General features: G+C 40.9%; 1 protein-coding gene across 1 annotated transcript in view; it reads right to left on the bottom strand.

Moving 5' to 3' along the window:
- The window catches only part of LOC121867086 (neuronal acetylcholine receptor subunit alpha-10-like), a 166,298-nt gene extending 149,120 nt beyond the window's left edge, over positions 1 to 17,178 (bottom strand). Inside the window, exons 1-4 of the mRNA XM_042366842.1 lie at positions 16,981 to 17,178; positions 5,639 to 5,744; positions 5,364 to 5,507; positions 4,682 to 4,830 (exon numbers count right to left, since the gene is read on the bottom strand). Coding sequence (XP_042222776.1) covers positions 4,682 to 4,830; positions 5,364 to 5,507; positions 5,639 to 5,744; positions 16,981 to 17,178 — 597 coding nt within the window. The remainder of the gene's footprint in view (positions 1 to 4,681; positions 4,831 to 5,363; positions 5,508 to 5,638; positions 5,745 to 16,980) is intronic.
- Positions 17,179 to 18,578: the final 1,400 nt, after the last annotated feature.

Genomic DNA, 18,578 nt, shown 5'->3' with positions numbered 1-18,578 from the left:
TTGGAAAGCAAAGACTTGTGTCATACACTGTCAAATTCCTTGGAGATGTCGAGGGCCACGACGAAAGTTTCCCCATAATCCCGAAGTGAGGATTACCAAAGATGGGTGCAGTAGGAGAGCAGATCTCGCCTGGCGAAAGCCATAGAAGTGAATTGACAAAAGAGAAAGGCGATCAAGGTGAAGGAGAAAATGAGAGTTTAAGATAGTTTCGAAAATCTTAGATAGGGATGAAGTTAAGTCAATTGGGGGATAGTTATAGGGATTAGAATGGTCGCCCTTCTTCGGGATGGTCTGAACCGAGGCATGCTACCAAGAAGGAAAAGTTTGGGTTTTGAGGCAAAGGCGAAAGAGGCGAGCAGGCACAGGGACCAGAATTTCAGCACACTCCCTCAGAACACAAGGGGGTATTCTGTCCAGTCCATGCGCCTTACTCACATCCAAACTGTATAACACACCAGCAACCCTACGAGTGGAGATTATAAGAAAGCACATAGGTTCAGTAGGAGGAGTAGGAGTCGGAAGGGTAGAGCTGGAATCGTCTAAGGTGGAGTTAGAGGGAAACAAGGTGCCAAAGAGATTATCTTTATGTGGGGGCGATTTGGGTGTAGAGTTTCCAGATCGGAAGAGAGAAGGAAAAGAGGGAGTGCAGAAGTTATTACAGCTTTTTTTGGTTAAGGACCTGAAGGATTTACGAGAAGAAGAAGAATTAGTCAGGACAGCGGTCTTTCTTTTAATAAAATTCCGCTTGGCCCTACGAAGAATAACATTACAACGATTTCTAGAAGTAATGAAAAAGGAGTGGGTAACAGGAGGAGATAGTTTCATTACTTGATACGCCCTGTATCTCTCTTTACATGCAAGAGAACAGGAGCGATCAAACCATGATTGTAAAGTGAAAGTTTTGGTAGAAGATGGGATAAATGCACTCATACCATCGAGTATAACCCCAGCAATGTTTTCAGAACATACCGAGGAAAAGCAGCATTCATCCCAAGGAAAGTCGGAGAAGAATTATCGCAAGAATTGCCAGTTTGCCCTCCGATAGTGCCCTAGTTGGCTTTATGAGGGGGTGGGAGAGGTAGTCGTGCCCAGTTTGATTTAATAGAAATAAGAATGTGATCAGAGACCCTAAGGGGGCAGAAATTGAGTATGAATAGTGTAAGGGGTTAGAGGTAAAAGAAAGATCAAGAATGTTTAGTAAGTTGAGCGTGTCGATCTGGAAAACGTATAGGGTGTTTGATTATTTGTTTCAGATCATCAAGTAAGGAAAAAGAGAGTGCCTCAGCTCCACCTGGGTCATCCCTTGCAGAACCAAGCCACTTATTGTGATGTACAGTACATTGAAATCCCCTAGGTAGCGGATCTCGGTGTTGGGGTGTGTGGATAGCTACGAGTCATGGCAAGAAGTGATTTTAAAAGAGTTCCAAATAATTGGTAGAGTTGGAAGAACAGTATAGGAACAAAGAAAAATAGTCATAGTTAGTAGATATATTTTGAGCCAGATTATATCATAAGGAGAAGATTCAAGATCCGTGAGTCGAGCTATAGGTGTACGTGTGTTGCAGTAGGCGCATACACCTCCCTTAGAACGAAAAAAAAAGGTATAAAGGTTGTAGTTGGAGACTTGAAAAGGATTGGGTGAAGCTGCTTTGGTCAGTTGAAGTTCATATAGTTGTAAGAGATCAGTGGAAGAGGTTAATAGATGGTGCGCCACAAAAGAAAAATTGGATGACAGGCCGAGAATGTTGAAAAAATGAAGTGTGAAAAAACCCGACTCTCCAGTGACCGAGGTGACGTCAATTGAGGCCCCTGGGGTCTATAACCTTCCCGACTGATTTTATAAGAGAATAAAAGAATAGAAAGAATAAAACTGATCAAAAGTGAGATCATTTATTTGTATTCTGTTGTCAGTAGTAAGAGAGACAATTAAGACCCTGCAATTGTGTGTAAGACAGACAGATCAGCAGTTGGGACTTGGTCAAAATTTTCGTGTTGCCATATGGCAGCAGGGTCTACCATTAGACAACACATTATGTTTCCAATATCTTCCCAGGCGGTAGTACCTCCCTGTTTGGTAGCTGCCTACTACCTACTACCTATAACAGCAACAATATATCCTAGGTATTGTGAACAAAAAATATTATCTCTGGGTACTGTGAACAACATCATTATCTTCCGGGTACAGTGAACAACAACATTATCTCCTGTTGTACTGTGAACAAAATCAATATCTCCTGGGTACTGTGAATAACATCATTATATCCTGGGTACTATGAATAACAGGAACATTGTCTTCTTGGTACTGTGAACAAGAACAATATCTTTTGGGTACTGTGAACAAAAAAAATATCTCCTGGGTATTGTTCACAACAACAAAAATAATGGCCCATGGGTACTATGAACAACAGTAACATTTTCTCCTTGGTACTGTGAACAAGAACAATATCTTTTGGGTACTGTACATAACAGCAACAATGTTTCCTCGGTAATATGAACAACAACAGCAATGTCTCCTGGGTACTGTGAACAACAACACTGTCTACTGGATACTATGATCAACAACAATAATGTCTTCTGGGTATTCTGAACAGCAACAACAATATCTTCTGGGTGCTGTGAACAATAATTACAATATCTCCCGGGTGCTGTGAATAACAATAATTAATTTCCGGGTAATGTTAAAACAACAACGTCTCCTGGGAACTGTGAAGTACAACAACAATATCGCCTGGGTACTTTGAACAACAATAACAATATCTCCTGGGTGCTGTGAATAACAATAACAATATCTCCTGGGTGCTGTGAACAACAACAATATCACCTGAGTACATTGAATAACAACAGCAACAAATTCTCCTGGGCACCGTGGACAACAATAACAATATCTCCCGGGTACTGTGAATAACAACAATAATATCTCCTGGGTACTGTGAATAACAGCAACAATATCTCCTGGGTACCGTGGACAACAATAACAATATCTCCCGGGTACTGTGAATAACAGTAACAATATCTCCTGGGTTACTGTGACTAATAACAACAATATCTCCTGGGTACTGTGAATAACAGCAACAATATCTCCTGGGTACTGTGAATAACAGCATCAATATCTCCTGGGTACTGTGAAAACAACAACAACAATATCTCCTGGGTACTGTGAATAACAACAACAATATCTCCTGGGTACTATGAGTAACAGTAACAATATCTCCTGGGTACTGTGAATAACAACAACAATATCTCCTGGGTGCTGTGAACAACAATAATAATATCTCCTGGGTACTGTGAATAACAACAACAATAATATCTCCTGGGTACTGTGAATAACAACAACAATATCTTCTGGACATTATGAATAACAGCAACAATATCTCCTGGGTTCTGTGAATAAGAGGAACAATATCTCCTGGGTACTGTGAATAACAACAACAATATCTCATGCATACTGTGAATAACAGTAACAATATCTCCTGGATACTGTGAATAACAGCAACAATATCTCCTGGGTACTGTGAATAACAGCAAAGATATCTCCTGGGTACTGTGAATAATAGTAACAATATCTCCTGGGTACTGTGAATAACAACAACAATATCTCCTGGGTACTGTGAATAACAGTAACAATGTCTCCTGGAAACTGTGAATAAAAGCAACAATACCTCCTGGGTACTGTGAATAACAGTAACAATATCTTCTGGGTACTGTGAATAACAACAACAACAATATCTCCTGGGTACTGTGAATAACAACAACAATATCTCCTGGGTACTGTGAAAAACAGTAACAATATCTCCTGGGTACAGTGAATAACAACAACAATATCTCCTGGGTGCAGTGAACAACAATTACACTATCTCCTGGGTACTGTGAATAACAACAACAACAATATCTCCTGGGTACTGTGAATAAAAACAACAACAATATCTCTTGGGTATTGTGAATTACAGTAACAACATCTCCTGGGTACCGTGGACAACAATAACAATATCTCCCGGGTACTGTGAATAACAACAATAATATCTCCTGGGTACTGTGAATAATAATAACAATATCTCCTGGGTACTGTGAATAACAACAACAATATCTCCTGGGTACTGTGAATAATAGCAACAATATCTCCTGGGTACTGTGAATAACAACAACAATATCTCCTGGGTACTGTGAATAACAATAACAATATCTCCTGGGTGCTGTGAACAACAATAACAATATCTCCTGGGTACTGTGAATAACAACAACAACAATATCTCCTGGGGACTGTGAATAACAACAACAATATCTCCTGGGTACTGTGAATAACAGTAACAATATCTCCTGGGTATTGTGAATAACAGCAACAATATCTTCTGGGTACTGTGAATAACAACAACAATATCTCCTGTGTACTGTGAATACCAACAACAATATCTCCTGGGTACTGTGAATAACAGTAACAATATCTCCTGGATACTGTGAATAACAACAACAATATCTCCTGGGTACTGTGAATAACAGTAACAATATATCCTGGGTACTGTGATTAACAGCAACAATATCTCCTGGGTACTGTGAATAACAACAACAATATCTCCTGGGTACTGTGAACAACAATAACAATATCTCCTGGGTACTGTGAATAACAACAACAACAATATCTTCTGGGTAGTGTGAATAACAACAACAATATCTCCTGGGTACTCACCACGTCGATGATGCTGTGTAGGGAGACACCGAAGACGACGGAGAGCGCCTGGGAGGAATTAGAGGCTGGTCTGACGGAGGAGTCGTAGTTAGCCATCAGGTAGCGGGTGAGGCGATACTCCTGCTCGTCCCCCTCCACTACCTCCACCACTGTCGAGAGGCAACAGGTATGTAGGTGTGTGTCTCATGTGTGGGAACAATGCATATATGACACAGCTACACGTTGGACACATTATTAATGACAGATCAGGTTTGCGAAAATAGAAAATATGTCACAACTACACTGGCACTTGTATTACTTCGAACATATCTAGCGAACGATTCTCGGACAATTGCCTCCCATTGCCCGAGTGAATCTTAAGAACAGCTAACCATAGACCCAACCTAGCCTAACCTAACCTAACCTAACCTAACCTAACCTAAATTTAACTTAACCTAACCTAACCTAACCAATTTTTAAATATTAAATATGACTGATCCACAATTTTTTCTCACTTAACCACAATTTTTAATCAATGTTTTTCTAATTATATATTTGTAGAGTTAAAAAAGTGTATGAGTTGTGCATTTTGTGTATATAATCATAACTACAAATAAAACATGAAAATTAAGCATTAATTCTTCGCGTTATTTTCTCCTCTCTGTTCAGTTAGTTCCATATTTTGTGCCGGTTATTCACTGGCAATGGGTTGCATTGTCAAGTGGGCAGTTGTCCTTTGGGGGGCAGTTGTCCTTTGGGGGGCAGTTGTCCAGGGGGCAGTTGTCGGGGACAATTGTCAAGTGGGGGGTTGTGTCCAGGGGGCAGTTGTCCTGATACCCTGGTGAACCTACACTTGTACGGGAGAAGAGCAATCCATAACAAATGAGGACATTAAACCCCTGATGCACACACACACACACACACACACAGCAATGAACAGCGACTTCGACACATCGAACAATTAAACAAGACACAAACACTTGATGGAGACACATGAGTCTAAGCACAGGCGCAGGTGCACACAGAAACAAGGACACATAAGCTTATGTAAGCAGCCACAGGTGCTCTTGGACATACGTGCACACTGAAAAGTCATATGAAAGTAATATTTATTTGAAGGCAGAGCCGGATGTCAAAGTGTTGGTTGTAGCACTGGTGAGAGTAGTTCCCCCAATTAAAACTTTTTTTGACCTTCCTTTCTCACACCTTAGTAACCCTTATTTTTTGCTGTTCCTTAACCAGTGCTAATATTCCTACACTGATGATGTTACACCCCTTTACCCATGGTGACGAAACAATATTCCCTCATATTGACTCTGATACCTTTCTAAAAATCTCACTGGGTTACACCAACCCAGACTTCTACTTCCTCATTCCTTCTCCTTAATTAGTCATACTATCAGAAGTGTTCCCCTTCATTTAGTTACTTTATAGATCTGTATATATCTTCTATTGCCCACAAATTTATTTTACTTGGATTCTGTGAGACCAAAATCAGAAGAGATATTGAACATTTGTATAACATCCCTGATTATACTAGACACTGCGTCAACACATAACAACACACCGTGCTGTAAATTGATGCTAAGTATAGCACTTCTAAAAGAGATGATTTAAAAGTTAAGGAGGAGTTCGTGGAGATTGTTTTCACTGAATTACGTAACGACACTCGAAATATTCTGGTCGGAGTAATTTAAAGAAGGCCCCACCGCAATGCAAAGAAATTTCTTGACAAATTATTGGACCTTATTTCTGTCATAAGTTCAGAGAGGAAACTTTGCTACATTACAGGAAATTTCAACCTTGATCTTCTAAAATCAGAGACGGACGCCTCAGTAATAGACCTTCTTGCTACCTGCCATTCTTTGCCCTTCTTCAACACAATACCCAAATCCACTGGAGTAGCCGCTATCCCTGCCACTGTGATAGAATTTAACTGGTGTAAAAACGCTCCTAACAATGGTGCAAGTGGAATTAATTATTTATAACAATATTTCAGATCCTTTCCCAGCTTTCGCCATATATATAACAGCCACAAGATCTGAAAGGTATTGTAAAGTCACAATAAAATCCAGAAACTAAGGTGCCGATAATATACTCCTGTTCGAAAACGACTTATGAATGCTTAGTGGGATCTTGTCTACGCCTCCGACAACCCTAACGTGATTAGCTGCAACTTCTCTTACATCTTCAATGCTTGCTTTATTAAATGATTCCCCCCCCTCAAGATAAAGTAAATAAAAAGTATATCTATCTCCAAACCCTATATCACAAGTGAAATCAAGTCAATGATAAAAGAAAAACACAAATTCCAAAGAAAATTTGCAAGAGACCCGTAACTTTCAAGCAGTTAGAAATGCAAAAGTTGTTATGATACAAATATGCTACAGTCAACATCAGACAACAGTAAGAAAGCCTGGGGTTCTATTCAGAACAGGAACACTCATGTTACGGCTCCCCACTCAACTTTTAAGATAAATGGTACAGTTGTAACGGAACCCCTCCTCATTATCAACCACTTCAATGATTTTTTTATCCATGTTAGTAAAAATCACCGTAAGGAATTTAGAGCCTACCTGCAAAACAGACAACAAAATGAATTGTTCTTATCACCTGTTACGGCAGATGAATTATTGACCATCATGAAAATGTCCAAAGATACAGCAGCAGGCGATGACAATATACCATTGAGCATCATTAAGAAAGTGGCCCACCTATCACTACCTGTTCTCTTACACATTTGTAACTCCTCCTTCTCTAGTGGAGTCTTTCCTGAGAAACTGAAAATTGCTAAAATTCACACAGTATATAAAAAAATCTGGTGATAAACGTATCTTCAAGAATTACCACCCTATTTTAGTCCTCCCAGCCTTAAGTAAGATACTGGAGAAGCTGGAATGTTGTACACCAAATTTCTGCAGTGATAGTAACAACCTTACAGATTCTCAGTTTGGATTTAGGGCTAGAGCCGCTAGAAGGTTAACTGAGAGTGCCCTGCTGTCCTTTGCTAATGACTTCTTGAACTCTTTTGATGATAGTCAGTTCACAGTTAGAATATTCTTGGATCTCTCTAAAACCTTTGTTACTGTCGACAATACCAATCTATTGTCAAAGCTTGAACATTATGGCGTCAAGGAGTTGTCCCAAAATTGGTTTACCTCGTATTTGACTAACAGGAAGCAGTATGTCTGCTATAACAATCATCAATCTGACTCCTCACCTATTTTGTATGGCGTCCACCAAGGCTCCATTCTCGGTCCAGTACTGTTCTTGTTGTACTTAAATGATTTAGTCCACTTCAGCTCACTCGTAAAATACAACTTATTTGCAGACAATGGTAATCTCTGTAACAGTTACTTAGATCTCCATTTCTTGCTGAGAACTATGAACAATGAATTGACTAAAGTCAGAACCTGGGTAATGTGTAATAAACTGACCTTAAACCGTGAAAAAATCTAATACACGATCTTTCACAAAAGGAAAAAATTAACCCCAGATTTGGACCCCTTGCATCATGGTAATACAGTCCTCAAACGTGAAAAAAATACTAAATTCCTTTGGGTTGTTGTAGATAAACTAAATTGGAGAAAGTATATACAAGCCATTCACAGAAAAGTCAATAAACAGTGTGGTATCCTGTATCACATTCATGAGACACTCACTCTTTCAGCAATGAAAGAAATCTCTTATGACCTTGTTTACCAACACTTGCTACATTGTCACATACTATAGGGGGCCTCCGTCTCCACTAAAACACAATACATGGTCACCGCCCAGAAGATAGTTGTGCGGACAACGACCTACTTAAAAATAAAGAAAAAAGACATGAATATATTTACTGCTGTACTGTATTTGTTTATAAATTAGTTACTTACTTGATTGACAATAATTATTAATTTTTCAGTTCCAGAATAACCAAAGGTACAACTTAAGATGCCCAGACCTACTAAAACTATCCCCTATGCGCTCCTCTCAGTCCCAGACCTCCATAAAATATAATAGTAGGAAAGCATGGAACAATTTACCCCCACCCATCCGAGCAAAGACGACGCTCCCTTCCTTTAAATCATCTCTTTAATATCTATTGTCTATGTATGATATTTTTGTTGCACTTACTTTGTACTTTTACTTTTAATGTACAGTACCATTAAAACTATTGTATCATACATTGTCTCGTAGATATAAATTACTATTGTTATCAATAATTAATTGCCGTTAAAGATGACCCTGACTGTGCCTGTCCTTTTGTTTCACTTAAACACAACCCATGTTGTTTTGCTTCTCTCATTTATCAGAATAGTGTACTGTATATCAAATCCACAGTAAAAGATGTATATTCTTTTAATATAAATGTAAAAATAAAAAAAAATATAAAAACGTGATAATTGTGGTAAAATTCTCATATGTACAATCATAGACAAAAGTCGTGTCGCGGTTTGTCCGAAGAGTAAATATAACTCGTGAAACATTATGAGAGCCCCTTACCACAAGGCAGAGCGCACTAAAAGTTTAGCCCTTCGGCAATGTTTTCACCAAATTTCATGACAACGACTTTTGTCTTTCATTGTACACACAGTAAAAAAAATATCGCTCAGGGGTGGGGGTCTGCTGACTTCCGTAATGATCCATACATCAGTTGACAATAATATTGAAGCGGGGCCGCCTCGGATGGGTCCCATTGGTTGGGAAGGTTGTGGACCCCAGGGCCGACCATCATGAAACTACTGGGGCCTCAACTGACGTCACCGCGGTTGATGAAGGGTCGGCTTTTTTCACACTTCATTTTTCCAACATTTGCAGCCTGAGATCAAATTTTCTTTCTGTGGAGCACCATCTATTAACCTGTTCCCCCGACCTCTTACTACTATCTGAACTTCAACTGACCAAAGCAGCTTCACCTAAACCTTTTTAAGTCTCCAACTACAACCTCCATACCTCTTTCCGTTCTGAGGGAGGTGTATGCGCCTACTGCAACGCACGTGCACCTGTAGCTCGACTCACGGAACTTATGTCTTCCCTTTATGATGTCATCTGGCTCAAAATATATCTACCAACTACGACTATTTTCCTTTGTTTCCTGCACTGTTCTCCTAACCTTCCAACTATTTACAACTCTTTGATTATCTCACTTCTTGCCATGATTCATTGCTATCCACACACCCCAACACCGAGATCCTCTACCTAGGGGATTTCAATGTACAACACAGAGAGTGGCTTGGATCTGCAAGGAATGACCTAGGTGGAGCTGAGGCACTCTATTTTTCCGTACTTAATTATCTAGAACAAATAATTAAACACCCTACACGCGCTCCTGATCGACACGCTCAGCTTACTAACATTCTTGATCTTTGTTTTACCTCTAACCACTCATACTATTCATACTCAATTTCTTTCCCCTTAGGGCAGGGGTTCTCAACCAGGGGGGAATTCCCCCCAGGGGGGGAATTCAGGTTTTCAGGGGGGGAAACTGATTCGGGAGCAAGAGATATGTTCGATGAGAAATCAATCACAGAATTTTGGCCCTTGATGTGCGATTCCTACCCAAAAGTGGCAGAAAGAGCTATCCGTGCATTGCTTCCGTTTGTATCAACATATCTTTGTGAGTCAGGCTTTTAAACTCTGTTGCAAATTAAAACGAAGCAACGTAGTAGATTAGAGGTAGAAAATGACCTGCGTTGTGCCCTTTCAAGCACTCCTCCGCGTATCCCAGAATTGGCGAAGAAAAAACAATCACAGGTTTCTCATTGACTGTAATCTTCATCTGAATAAAATTAATTATAAATTTACAATATCCTGGTATTCTATTGAACTTTTTGTTTATTGCATTATGCTTCAGTTTGGTCTGTTAAGTAATTCATTATAAATAAAAAAAAAACTATTTTACTTTTATTCAAGTTTTATAAATCCATCAACATTTTCAATTGGCATTTAATTTGTAAAACTCCACTGTAAAAATAATCCATGTAAAATTGTAAATGTATATGTACTAATATGGAAAAAATAAAGGATTTTCAGTATTATATGCATATTATTTGGAATGCACTTTTTGAGGCAGACAATCTTGGAAAGGAGGGGGGGAATGACATTCTGACATATGATGAAAGGGGTGCATGGGGCAAACAAGGTTGAGAACCACTGCCTTCGGGTCTTCTGATCACAATCTTATTTCTATTAAATCAAACTGGGCACGACCACCTCCCCTAAACGCCAACTATGGCACTATAGGAGGGCAAACTGGCAATCCTTGCGAGAATTCTTCTCCGACTTTCCTTGGGATGAATGCGGCTTTTCCACTCGGGACGCCTCGGTATGTTCTGAAAACATTGCGGGGGTTATACTCGATGGTATGAGTGCATTTATCCCATCTTCTACCAAAATTTTCACTTTACAATCATGGTTTGAACACTCCTGTTCTCTTGCATGTAGGGAGAGATAGGGCATATCAAGTTATGAAACTATCTTCTCCTATTATCCACTCCTCTTTCATTACTTCTAGGAATCAGTGTAAGGCTATTCTTCGTAGGACCAAGCGGAACTTTATAAAAAGAAAGACCGCTGTCCTGACTAACTCTTCTTCTCGTAAATCCTTCAGGTCCTTAACCGAAAACATCTGTAATAACTTTTGCACTCCCTCTTTTTCTCCTCTTTTCCGACCTAATAACTCTATAGCCAACTATCCCCCTGATAAAGCCAATGTCTTTGGCACCTTATTCTCCTCTAACTCCACCTTAGATAATTCCACTTCTTTCCTTCCTACCCCTGCTCCTCCTACTGAGCTTTGCACTTTCCTATAATTTCCACTCGTAGGGTTGCTGGTGTGTTATGCAGGTTGGATGTTTGTAAGGCACCTGGACCGGACGGAATACCCCTTGTGTTCTGAGGGAGTATGCTGAAATTCTGGCCCCTGTTCCTGCTCGCCTCTTTCGCCTTTGCCTCAAAACCCAAACCTTCCTTCTTCTTGGAAGCATGCCTTTGTTCAGCCCATCCCGAAGAAGGGTGACCATTCCAATCCCTCTAACTATCGCCCCATTCCCCTAACTTCATCCCTCTCTAAGATTTTCGAAACTATCTTAAACTTCAATTTTCTCCGTCACCTTGAACGCCATTCTCTTTTGTCGGATCATCAGTATGGCTTTCGCCAGGCGAGATCTACTGGTGATCTGCTCTCCTACTGCACCCATCTTTGGTCATCCTCACTTAGGAATTATGGGGAAACTTTCGTCGTGGCCCTCGACATCTCCAAGGAATTTGACAGTGTATGGCACGAGTCTTTGCTTTCCAAACTTCCCTCTTATGGTTTCTCTCCCCCACTTTGTTCTCTAATTTCTAGCTCCCTTAAGAATCGACCCATGACAGTTGTTGTCGAGGGATCGATCTCTCGCTCTTTCTCTACCAATAGTGGTGTCCCACAGGGTTCTCTTCTTTCACCCACTCTCTTCCTTCTTTTTATGAATGATTTACTTCACACTACAACTAATTCTATCCATTCTTTCGCTGATGATTCTACTCTTCAGTCTTCTTCAAATTTTCCCCTTCCCCTTAATTCTCAAACCAGATCTGTTTCTAGACCTGATTTCATTACATCTACCAATGCGGATCAGTGCAGCATCTCCGAATGGGAGGTTGAAACTTGGTTAAATTCAATAATAATAAAACTCAGTATTTACCAATTTCACCTTCCAAATTAGATGATCTTCCACCAATCACATTTCAGGACGCAATCATTCTGCCACTTTCTAAAATAGATATGCTAGGCCTCACCATTTCCTCTAATATGTCATGGAAGCCACACATCCTCAACACTGCTAAAGCTGCCCCCCCCCCCGAAAGCTGGGAATGCTGTATAGATGCCGTAGCTGCTTCACTCCTGAGCAGTTGCTTCAAGTATATAAGGGATTCATTCGTCCTAACTTGGAGTTCTGCTCTCATATGTGGGGTGGCTCTTCTTCTGTCCAACTGTTAGAGTGGGATTAAAGGCATTTCGTCTTATTAACTTTCGTCCTTTAGTTGATAAACTTTCTTCCCTTTCTCTTCGCAGCAATGTTGCTTCACTGTCTCTCTTTTACAGGTACTTTAACGGGCATTATTCGGTGGATTTGGCATCCTGTGTACTGCTGGCATGGCCGTGGGTTCATAACACTCGCCTTGCCCTCGGTGCCCAACTTTTCTCTGTGGATGTCGGTCACACTAGAATATCCCGTTATAGTACATCCTTCTTACCTCACTCAACCAAACTGTGGAATGCTTTTTCTTTCTTCTGTGCTTCCATACTCACACAATCTGTCTCACCTTAATAAACTGGTTTTCGGCATCTTCGTGGTGTAGATTAATATAATTATTTTCTTTTATATTTTTAATTTAATTTTATTCCTATTTTTTTTGCCCCTAGGCCCCGTTGTGGGTTGATGACCTGTGCCCGGGTGGGCTATTCCCTGTAAAAAAAAAAAAATTATGTGCCGGGAGGGTTGGTATGCGTGCCTGTATGGCAAGGGTTTCCACCTAGCTATGGTAGGAAACAGGCATGTGAGAACACCCTCAGGCAAGGAAAGCAGGACTACCACCATAATATAGGAGCAACACGTATATTCCATTGTTCCTCGTCCCTGAGGTACTTTTCTTTACTGTGTGTACTTGCGAACACCACGTTACATATACTAATCCAGATGGTAATAAATGTTATATAATAATTCCTTGAGATACATGTACAGTATACTCGTATATCAGATGCCACTAAGAGAGCTCTGGCTCTCAATTGGCCCAGCCATGTCATTATTGTTATTATTGTCCACTCTGCATATGTCTATATATCAATATCAATATCAATATCACTATCAGTATCAAGAACAAGTGGAAGTGCTCGACGCTGAGAACATTCTACCATCAGACAGATTAGCAAAAGACCAAAAAAAACAAAAACAATGAACCAGTAAATGATTTAACACCAATTGTGTGTGTGTGCGTGTGTGTGTGTGTGTGTGGCTAGAAAAAGTCCCCTAAACATAGCCTGCCTAAAAACCAACCTAACTGGGCAACGGCACCCAGTAAGGTCATCCTAATGCATTTCAAAAAAATAATCACAGATCAAAGCAAAAACAAACTATGCAACCTCTTATGGATACAGGCACAAATGAGCGCCCTGAAAGAAGAACAGTCCTTGTGGCAATCGAGCTGTCTAGATTTAACATCGACATAGCAGCCATTAGCGAGTTCCGGCTCCCAAACGAGGGTCTACTCACAGAACAGGGGCCGGCTATACTTTCTTCTGTAAGCATAAGCCTGCTTTGGTGAGAAACGGTATGAATGGAGTTGGCTTTGCCATTCGCCAATCCATCCTGCATATGCTAACTGAAATACCTGTTGGGGTCAACAAGCATATTATGATTCTCAGAGTCCCATTGAATTACACCAAGTCATACCTTTTTCATCAATGCATATTGTTACGTCGTCTCTTAATTTACTTTAATATCCAGGTTCTAGGCGTAACCAAAAAAAAAAAAGTGAAGTAAATCAAAAGGGAATAAAAATAAATAAAGTAAAGCTTTAAGAATTTAATTAAATTAAATACTAACACAATAAAGAGCCTCGTGGGCTGTCACAACAAATTTATTCACTATCGAAACTTTTAAGACACAAATGATGCTAAAACATCGAAACATCAAAAGAATAAAAATAAAGCATTGGATTACGTTAACACTGTATAAACATATAAAATAACTAACACTGAAATTAACTATAGTGAAACAACACTGAAATACTTAAATGTAACTAAGCAAGCACTGATGGACACATAAGAGACATGAATAGGCATTCACATAGATATACCACATTGGTGACGACAGGAACAACACAGAAATAAAATAAAGTATAAGTAACAGGTGACGGGTGTCACTCAAAAGAACGTGAACTGAATGACAAGAGGACTGGACTGAACTCCGTCTGCTCGTGGAGTACTATATATATAGGGTCGACTCCAGCCCGTGAAACATGGGTCGTTAAACGATGCAGATGGTCGTTAGAGAAACAAAGAATGCTTGTTACAATACTAAATGAAGAAATAAGATGGGCTTGAACAAATAATAACAGTTAAAACCTTAACAGCACAGGGTAAGGTAACTAGATTATATAACAGTAAATATAACACATCATTACAGGAACAATATGGAATAACATGTAAGCATGTTATAAAAAAAAATAGAAAAAATACAACACGACATGACAGTTGTTGTCGAGGGAACGATCTCTCCCTCTTTCTCTGCCAGTAGTGGTGTCCCACAGGGTTCTGTTCTCTCATCTACTCTCTTCCTTCTTTTTATGAATGATTTACTTCACACTACAACTAATTCTATCCATTCTTATGCTGATGATTCTACTCTTCACTCTTCTTCACATTTTCCCCTTCCTCCTAACTCTCAAACTAGATCTGTTTCTAGAACTGATATCGTTACTTCTATCAATGCGGATCTGTGCAGCATCTCTGAATGGGGAAGTACAAACTTGGTTAAGTTCAATAGTAATAAAACTCAATATTTACCAATTACACTTTGTAAATTAGACGATCTCCCACCAATTACATTTCAGGACGCTATCATCCTGCCAAATTCTGTAATAAATATGTTAGGCCTCACCATTTCCTCCAATATGTCCTGGAAATCACACATCCTTGATATAGCTAAAGCTGCCTCCCGAAAGTTGGGAATGCTGTACAGATGCCGTAGCTACTTCACTCCTGAGCAGTTGTTCCAAGTATATAAGGGATTCATTCGTCCTAACTTGGAGTACTGCTCTCATATCTGGGGTGGCTCTTCTTCTGTCCAACTATTATATAGGGTGGAATCAAAGGCATCTTGTCTTATTAACTCTCCTCCTTTTGTCGACAATCTCTCTTCCCTTTCTCTTCGCTGCAATGTTGCTTCACTCTCTCTCTTTTACACGTACTTTAATGGGCAATGTTTAGTGGATTTGGCATCCTGTGTACCGCCGGCAAGGCCGTGGGCTCGTAACGCACGTCTTGCCCGTGGTGCCCACCGTTTCTCTGTGGATGTCGGTCACACGAGAATAACCCGTTATAGTACCTCCTTCTTTCCTCACACAGCCAAACTGTGGAATGCTCTGCCTTCTTTTGTGTTTCCATACTTATACAATCTGTCTCACTTTAAAAAAACTGGTTTTCCGGCATCTTCGTGGTGTAGATTAATACAGTATAACCTTTTTCTTCTCTATTTTCAATTTCTTTCTGTTCCTCCCCCTCCCCCCCACGCCCCGTTGTGGGTCGTTTGATCTGTGCCCGGGTGGGCTAATTCCCGTAAAAAAAAAAAAAAAAATCCGAGTGTCGACTAGGGTATCCACGAAGCTTTCATCCGAAAAACAGGCAACGAGACCCTTGGCTTGATCGAAAGAAAAAATAAGGATTGGTTTGATGAAAATAACCAGGAAATCGACGTATTCGTCAATAGTAAAAGGACTGCCTTAACTGATTGGTGGAGAAACCCTCAGTCTCGGACCAAAACTGATACCTTCCGCCAAAAGAAAGCGATGGCCCAGCGCAAACTTCGCGATCTAAAGGGTAAATGGTGGAAAAATAAAGCCTGTGCAAAAATTTGTGGATCAACAGAAGATGCGTGAATTTTTCAATTCTCGTAAAGCAATGTATGGCCTAACTACTCATTGCGCGGTTCCCCTACGCTTATCCGATGGTAACTCCCTAATTAAAGACGGTGAAGGCATCCGTCAGCGCTGGAAAGAGCACTACCATTCCCTGCTCAACCGAAACACCGATGTGGATGTTCTGACTACCCAGTTGGTCCCACAGCACCCAGAGCTGACCACCTGAGATATCCTTCATCCCGTGATGAGGTAGATACTGCCATCAAGCAGATGAAAATTAACAAAGCTACAGGGCCTGATGGAATACCACCCGAGGTGTATAAAGCAGGAGGACCTCTGCTTACCTGCCGTCTCCACTCTCTCCTGGAGAATTTATAGGAGAAGGAGGAAATCACCCAAAGATCTTAAAAAATGCCTCCATTGTCAATATTTATAAGAACAAGGGATTATAGCCCGAGTCCTCTTTAACAGACTTCCTGAGGCGGAAAACCTTCTCCCATAATCTAAATGTTGCTTTAGACCACCACGTGGCACAACTGACATGATCTTTGCTGTCCACCAGATGCAAGAAAAGTGTAGAGAACAGCGTCATGACTTCTACATGGCATTCTAGGACCTTACTAGGGACTCCGACTCGGTCAACAGGGAAGCCCTCTGGCGGACCCTCAGTCGGTTTGGTTGCCCATCAAAATTCATCTCCATTTTGAGACACCTACATTCGAGACGGAGCCTTCGTCGTGATCGGACCTCTCTCCAGACCCCTCACCGCCAAAGCCAGCAGCCAGCCTTGTTTCTATTGTTGACGACCGGACCACAGCTCGACCTCTTTGATTATCACTGGATGTCCCAGGAATCCCGTTTGGGGCAACGCCGTTTGTGGGCCTCCACCTTTGGATAACGACCACGAACGTCATCGGACTACCCCACGAGCGTTCAGGATTGTCAACTCTAGCTAGTCCTCCCCACGGACAGAGTGAGTGACCCACACTCCTGCAGGAGGGCGGCTATTGACTGGCAGTACTGACGTGGTTTGAGGTTTTTCTCTCTTACTAAAATCCTTCCATGCTTACCCTGGCCGAGACGCCTGCTTTATTTAAGCATTCTTGCTAGAGCCCCTCCAGTAGCACACACCTCACAGCTGAGTGGGATTGTGTGCGTTCATTGGGGGTCGGGGACAAACAGGCCGATCCCATAGTGACGACTGTGATCGTGCAGTCACTCCACTGTGAGGGGGTTGTCTCTTGTAAAATCAAAGAAGGGCTTCCAATAACCTTATACATGCATAATGGCAGTAAATATAAGAATAAAAGTAAAAGATAAGAACAAACCTATCGATAGATCGAGACTAATCACCCAAGCATATGTTGAACTAGGCGTGCCCTTCAATAGGGTATTCAACTTGAACGAAGGGTTCAAAGTCATTTGCCGACATGAAAATGATGCAGACAAACTACTAACCACTAAGGCGAAACAGATCCTTGTCAAGAATGGATTAATTGTGGTCGTGCCTCCCGAGCTAAGAGCCACGAGATCTGAAGGCAGACATTAAGAATAACAATGAAGGACTTAAAGTAGAAGAAATAACCAAAATAATAGATTACAAGCACGTATTGAAGATTTGTTTCGAAGAAACGGCTATGGCAGACAAGGTCCTCCAGTGCGGCTTCTTAGCATGCAACATGTCGATATCCCCTCATCATATAAAAAGGGAAAATACACCGGTCTCCTGACATGTTTCATATGCTATAAATATGAAGAGCATACCACAAGGGACTGCCCTGAAAAGGAAAAGCAATAATGCTCCAACTGTGCGGAGGAAGGTCATGTTTACACGCATTGCAACAACACCAACAAAGGCTGCGTAAACTGCAAAAGGAACGGGGACGTGCACCACACCCACCCAACCATGGCCATGTCCTGCCCCATCAAAAAGACCTTCATCAAATACAAGCAAGAGCAGGAAGACCAACGAGATAGGATGAATGATCAAAGCAGATATGCTGAAATAGCAAAGAGGGCCGTGAAAAAGGCAACAAAGCCAACTACTGACACCATAATCAAATTAAGTGACACTGATCATTTCAAGGTAATGGTGAGCATGCTACATGCTCACTTTCATAACATCATAGCCCCAGGATCATATGCCGACCAACTGAAGAGGATGCTTGAAATAATCAACATGCCACATGTGAACTTCCCTGAAAACCCAACTCAGCAAACTTGTTACACGTCACCAGCACCCCAGAGCTTACAAAACACTTGAGACAACGATTAAACACGCCCGAGGACACAACATCACCGACAGACCAAGATA

This window comes from Homarus americanus, unplaced genomic scaffold, assembly GCF_018991925.1.
Source record: "Homarus americanus isolate GMGI-L3 unplaced genomic scaffold, GMGI_Hamer_2.0 scaffold6317, whole genome shotgun sequence".
In the NCBI taxonomy this organism is placed as follows: domain Eukaryota; kingdom Metazoa; phylum Arthropoda; class Malacostraca; order Decapoda; family Nephropidae; genus Homarus; species Homarus americanus.
The sequence above is the reverse complement of the archived record's forward strand: the minus strand, read 5'-3'. Positions and strand labels throughout refer to the sequence as shown.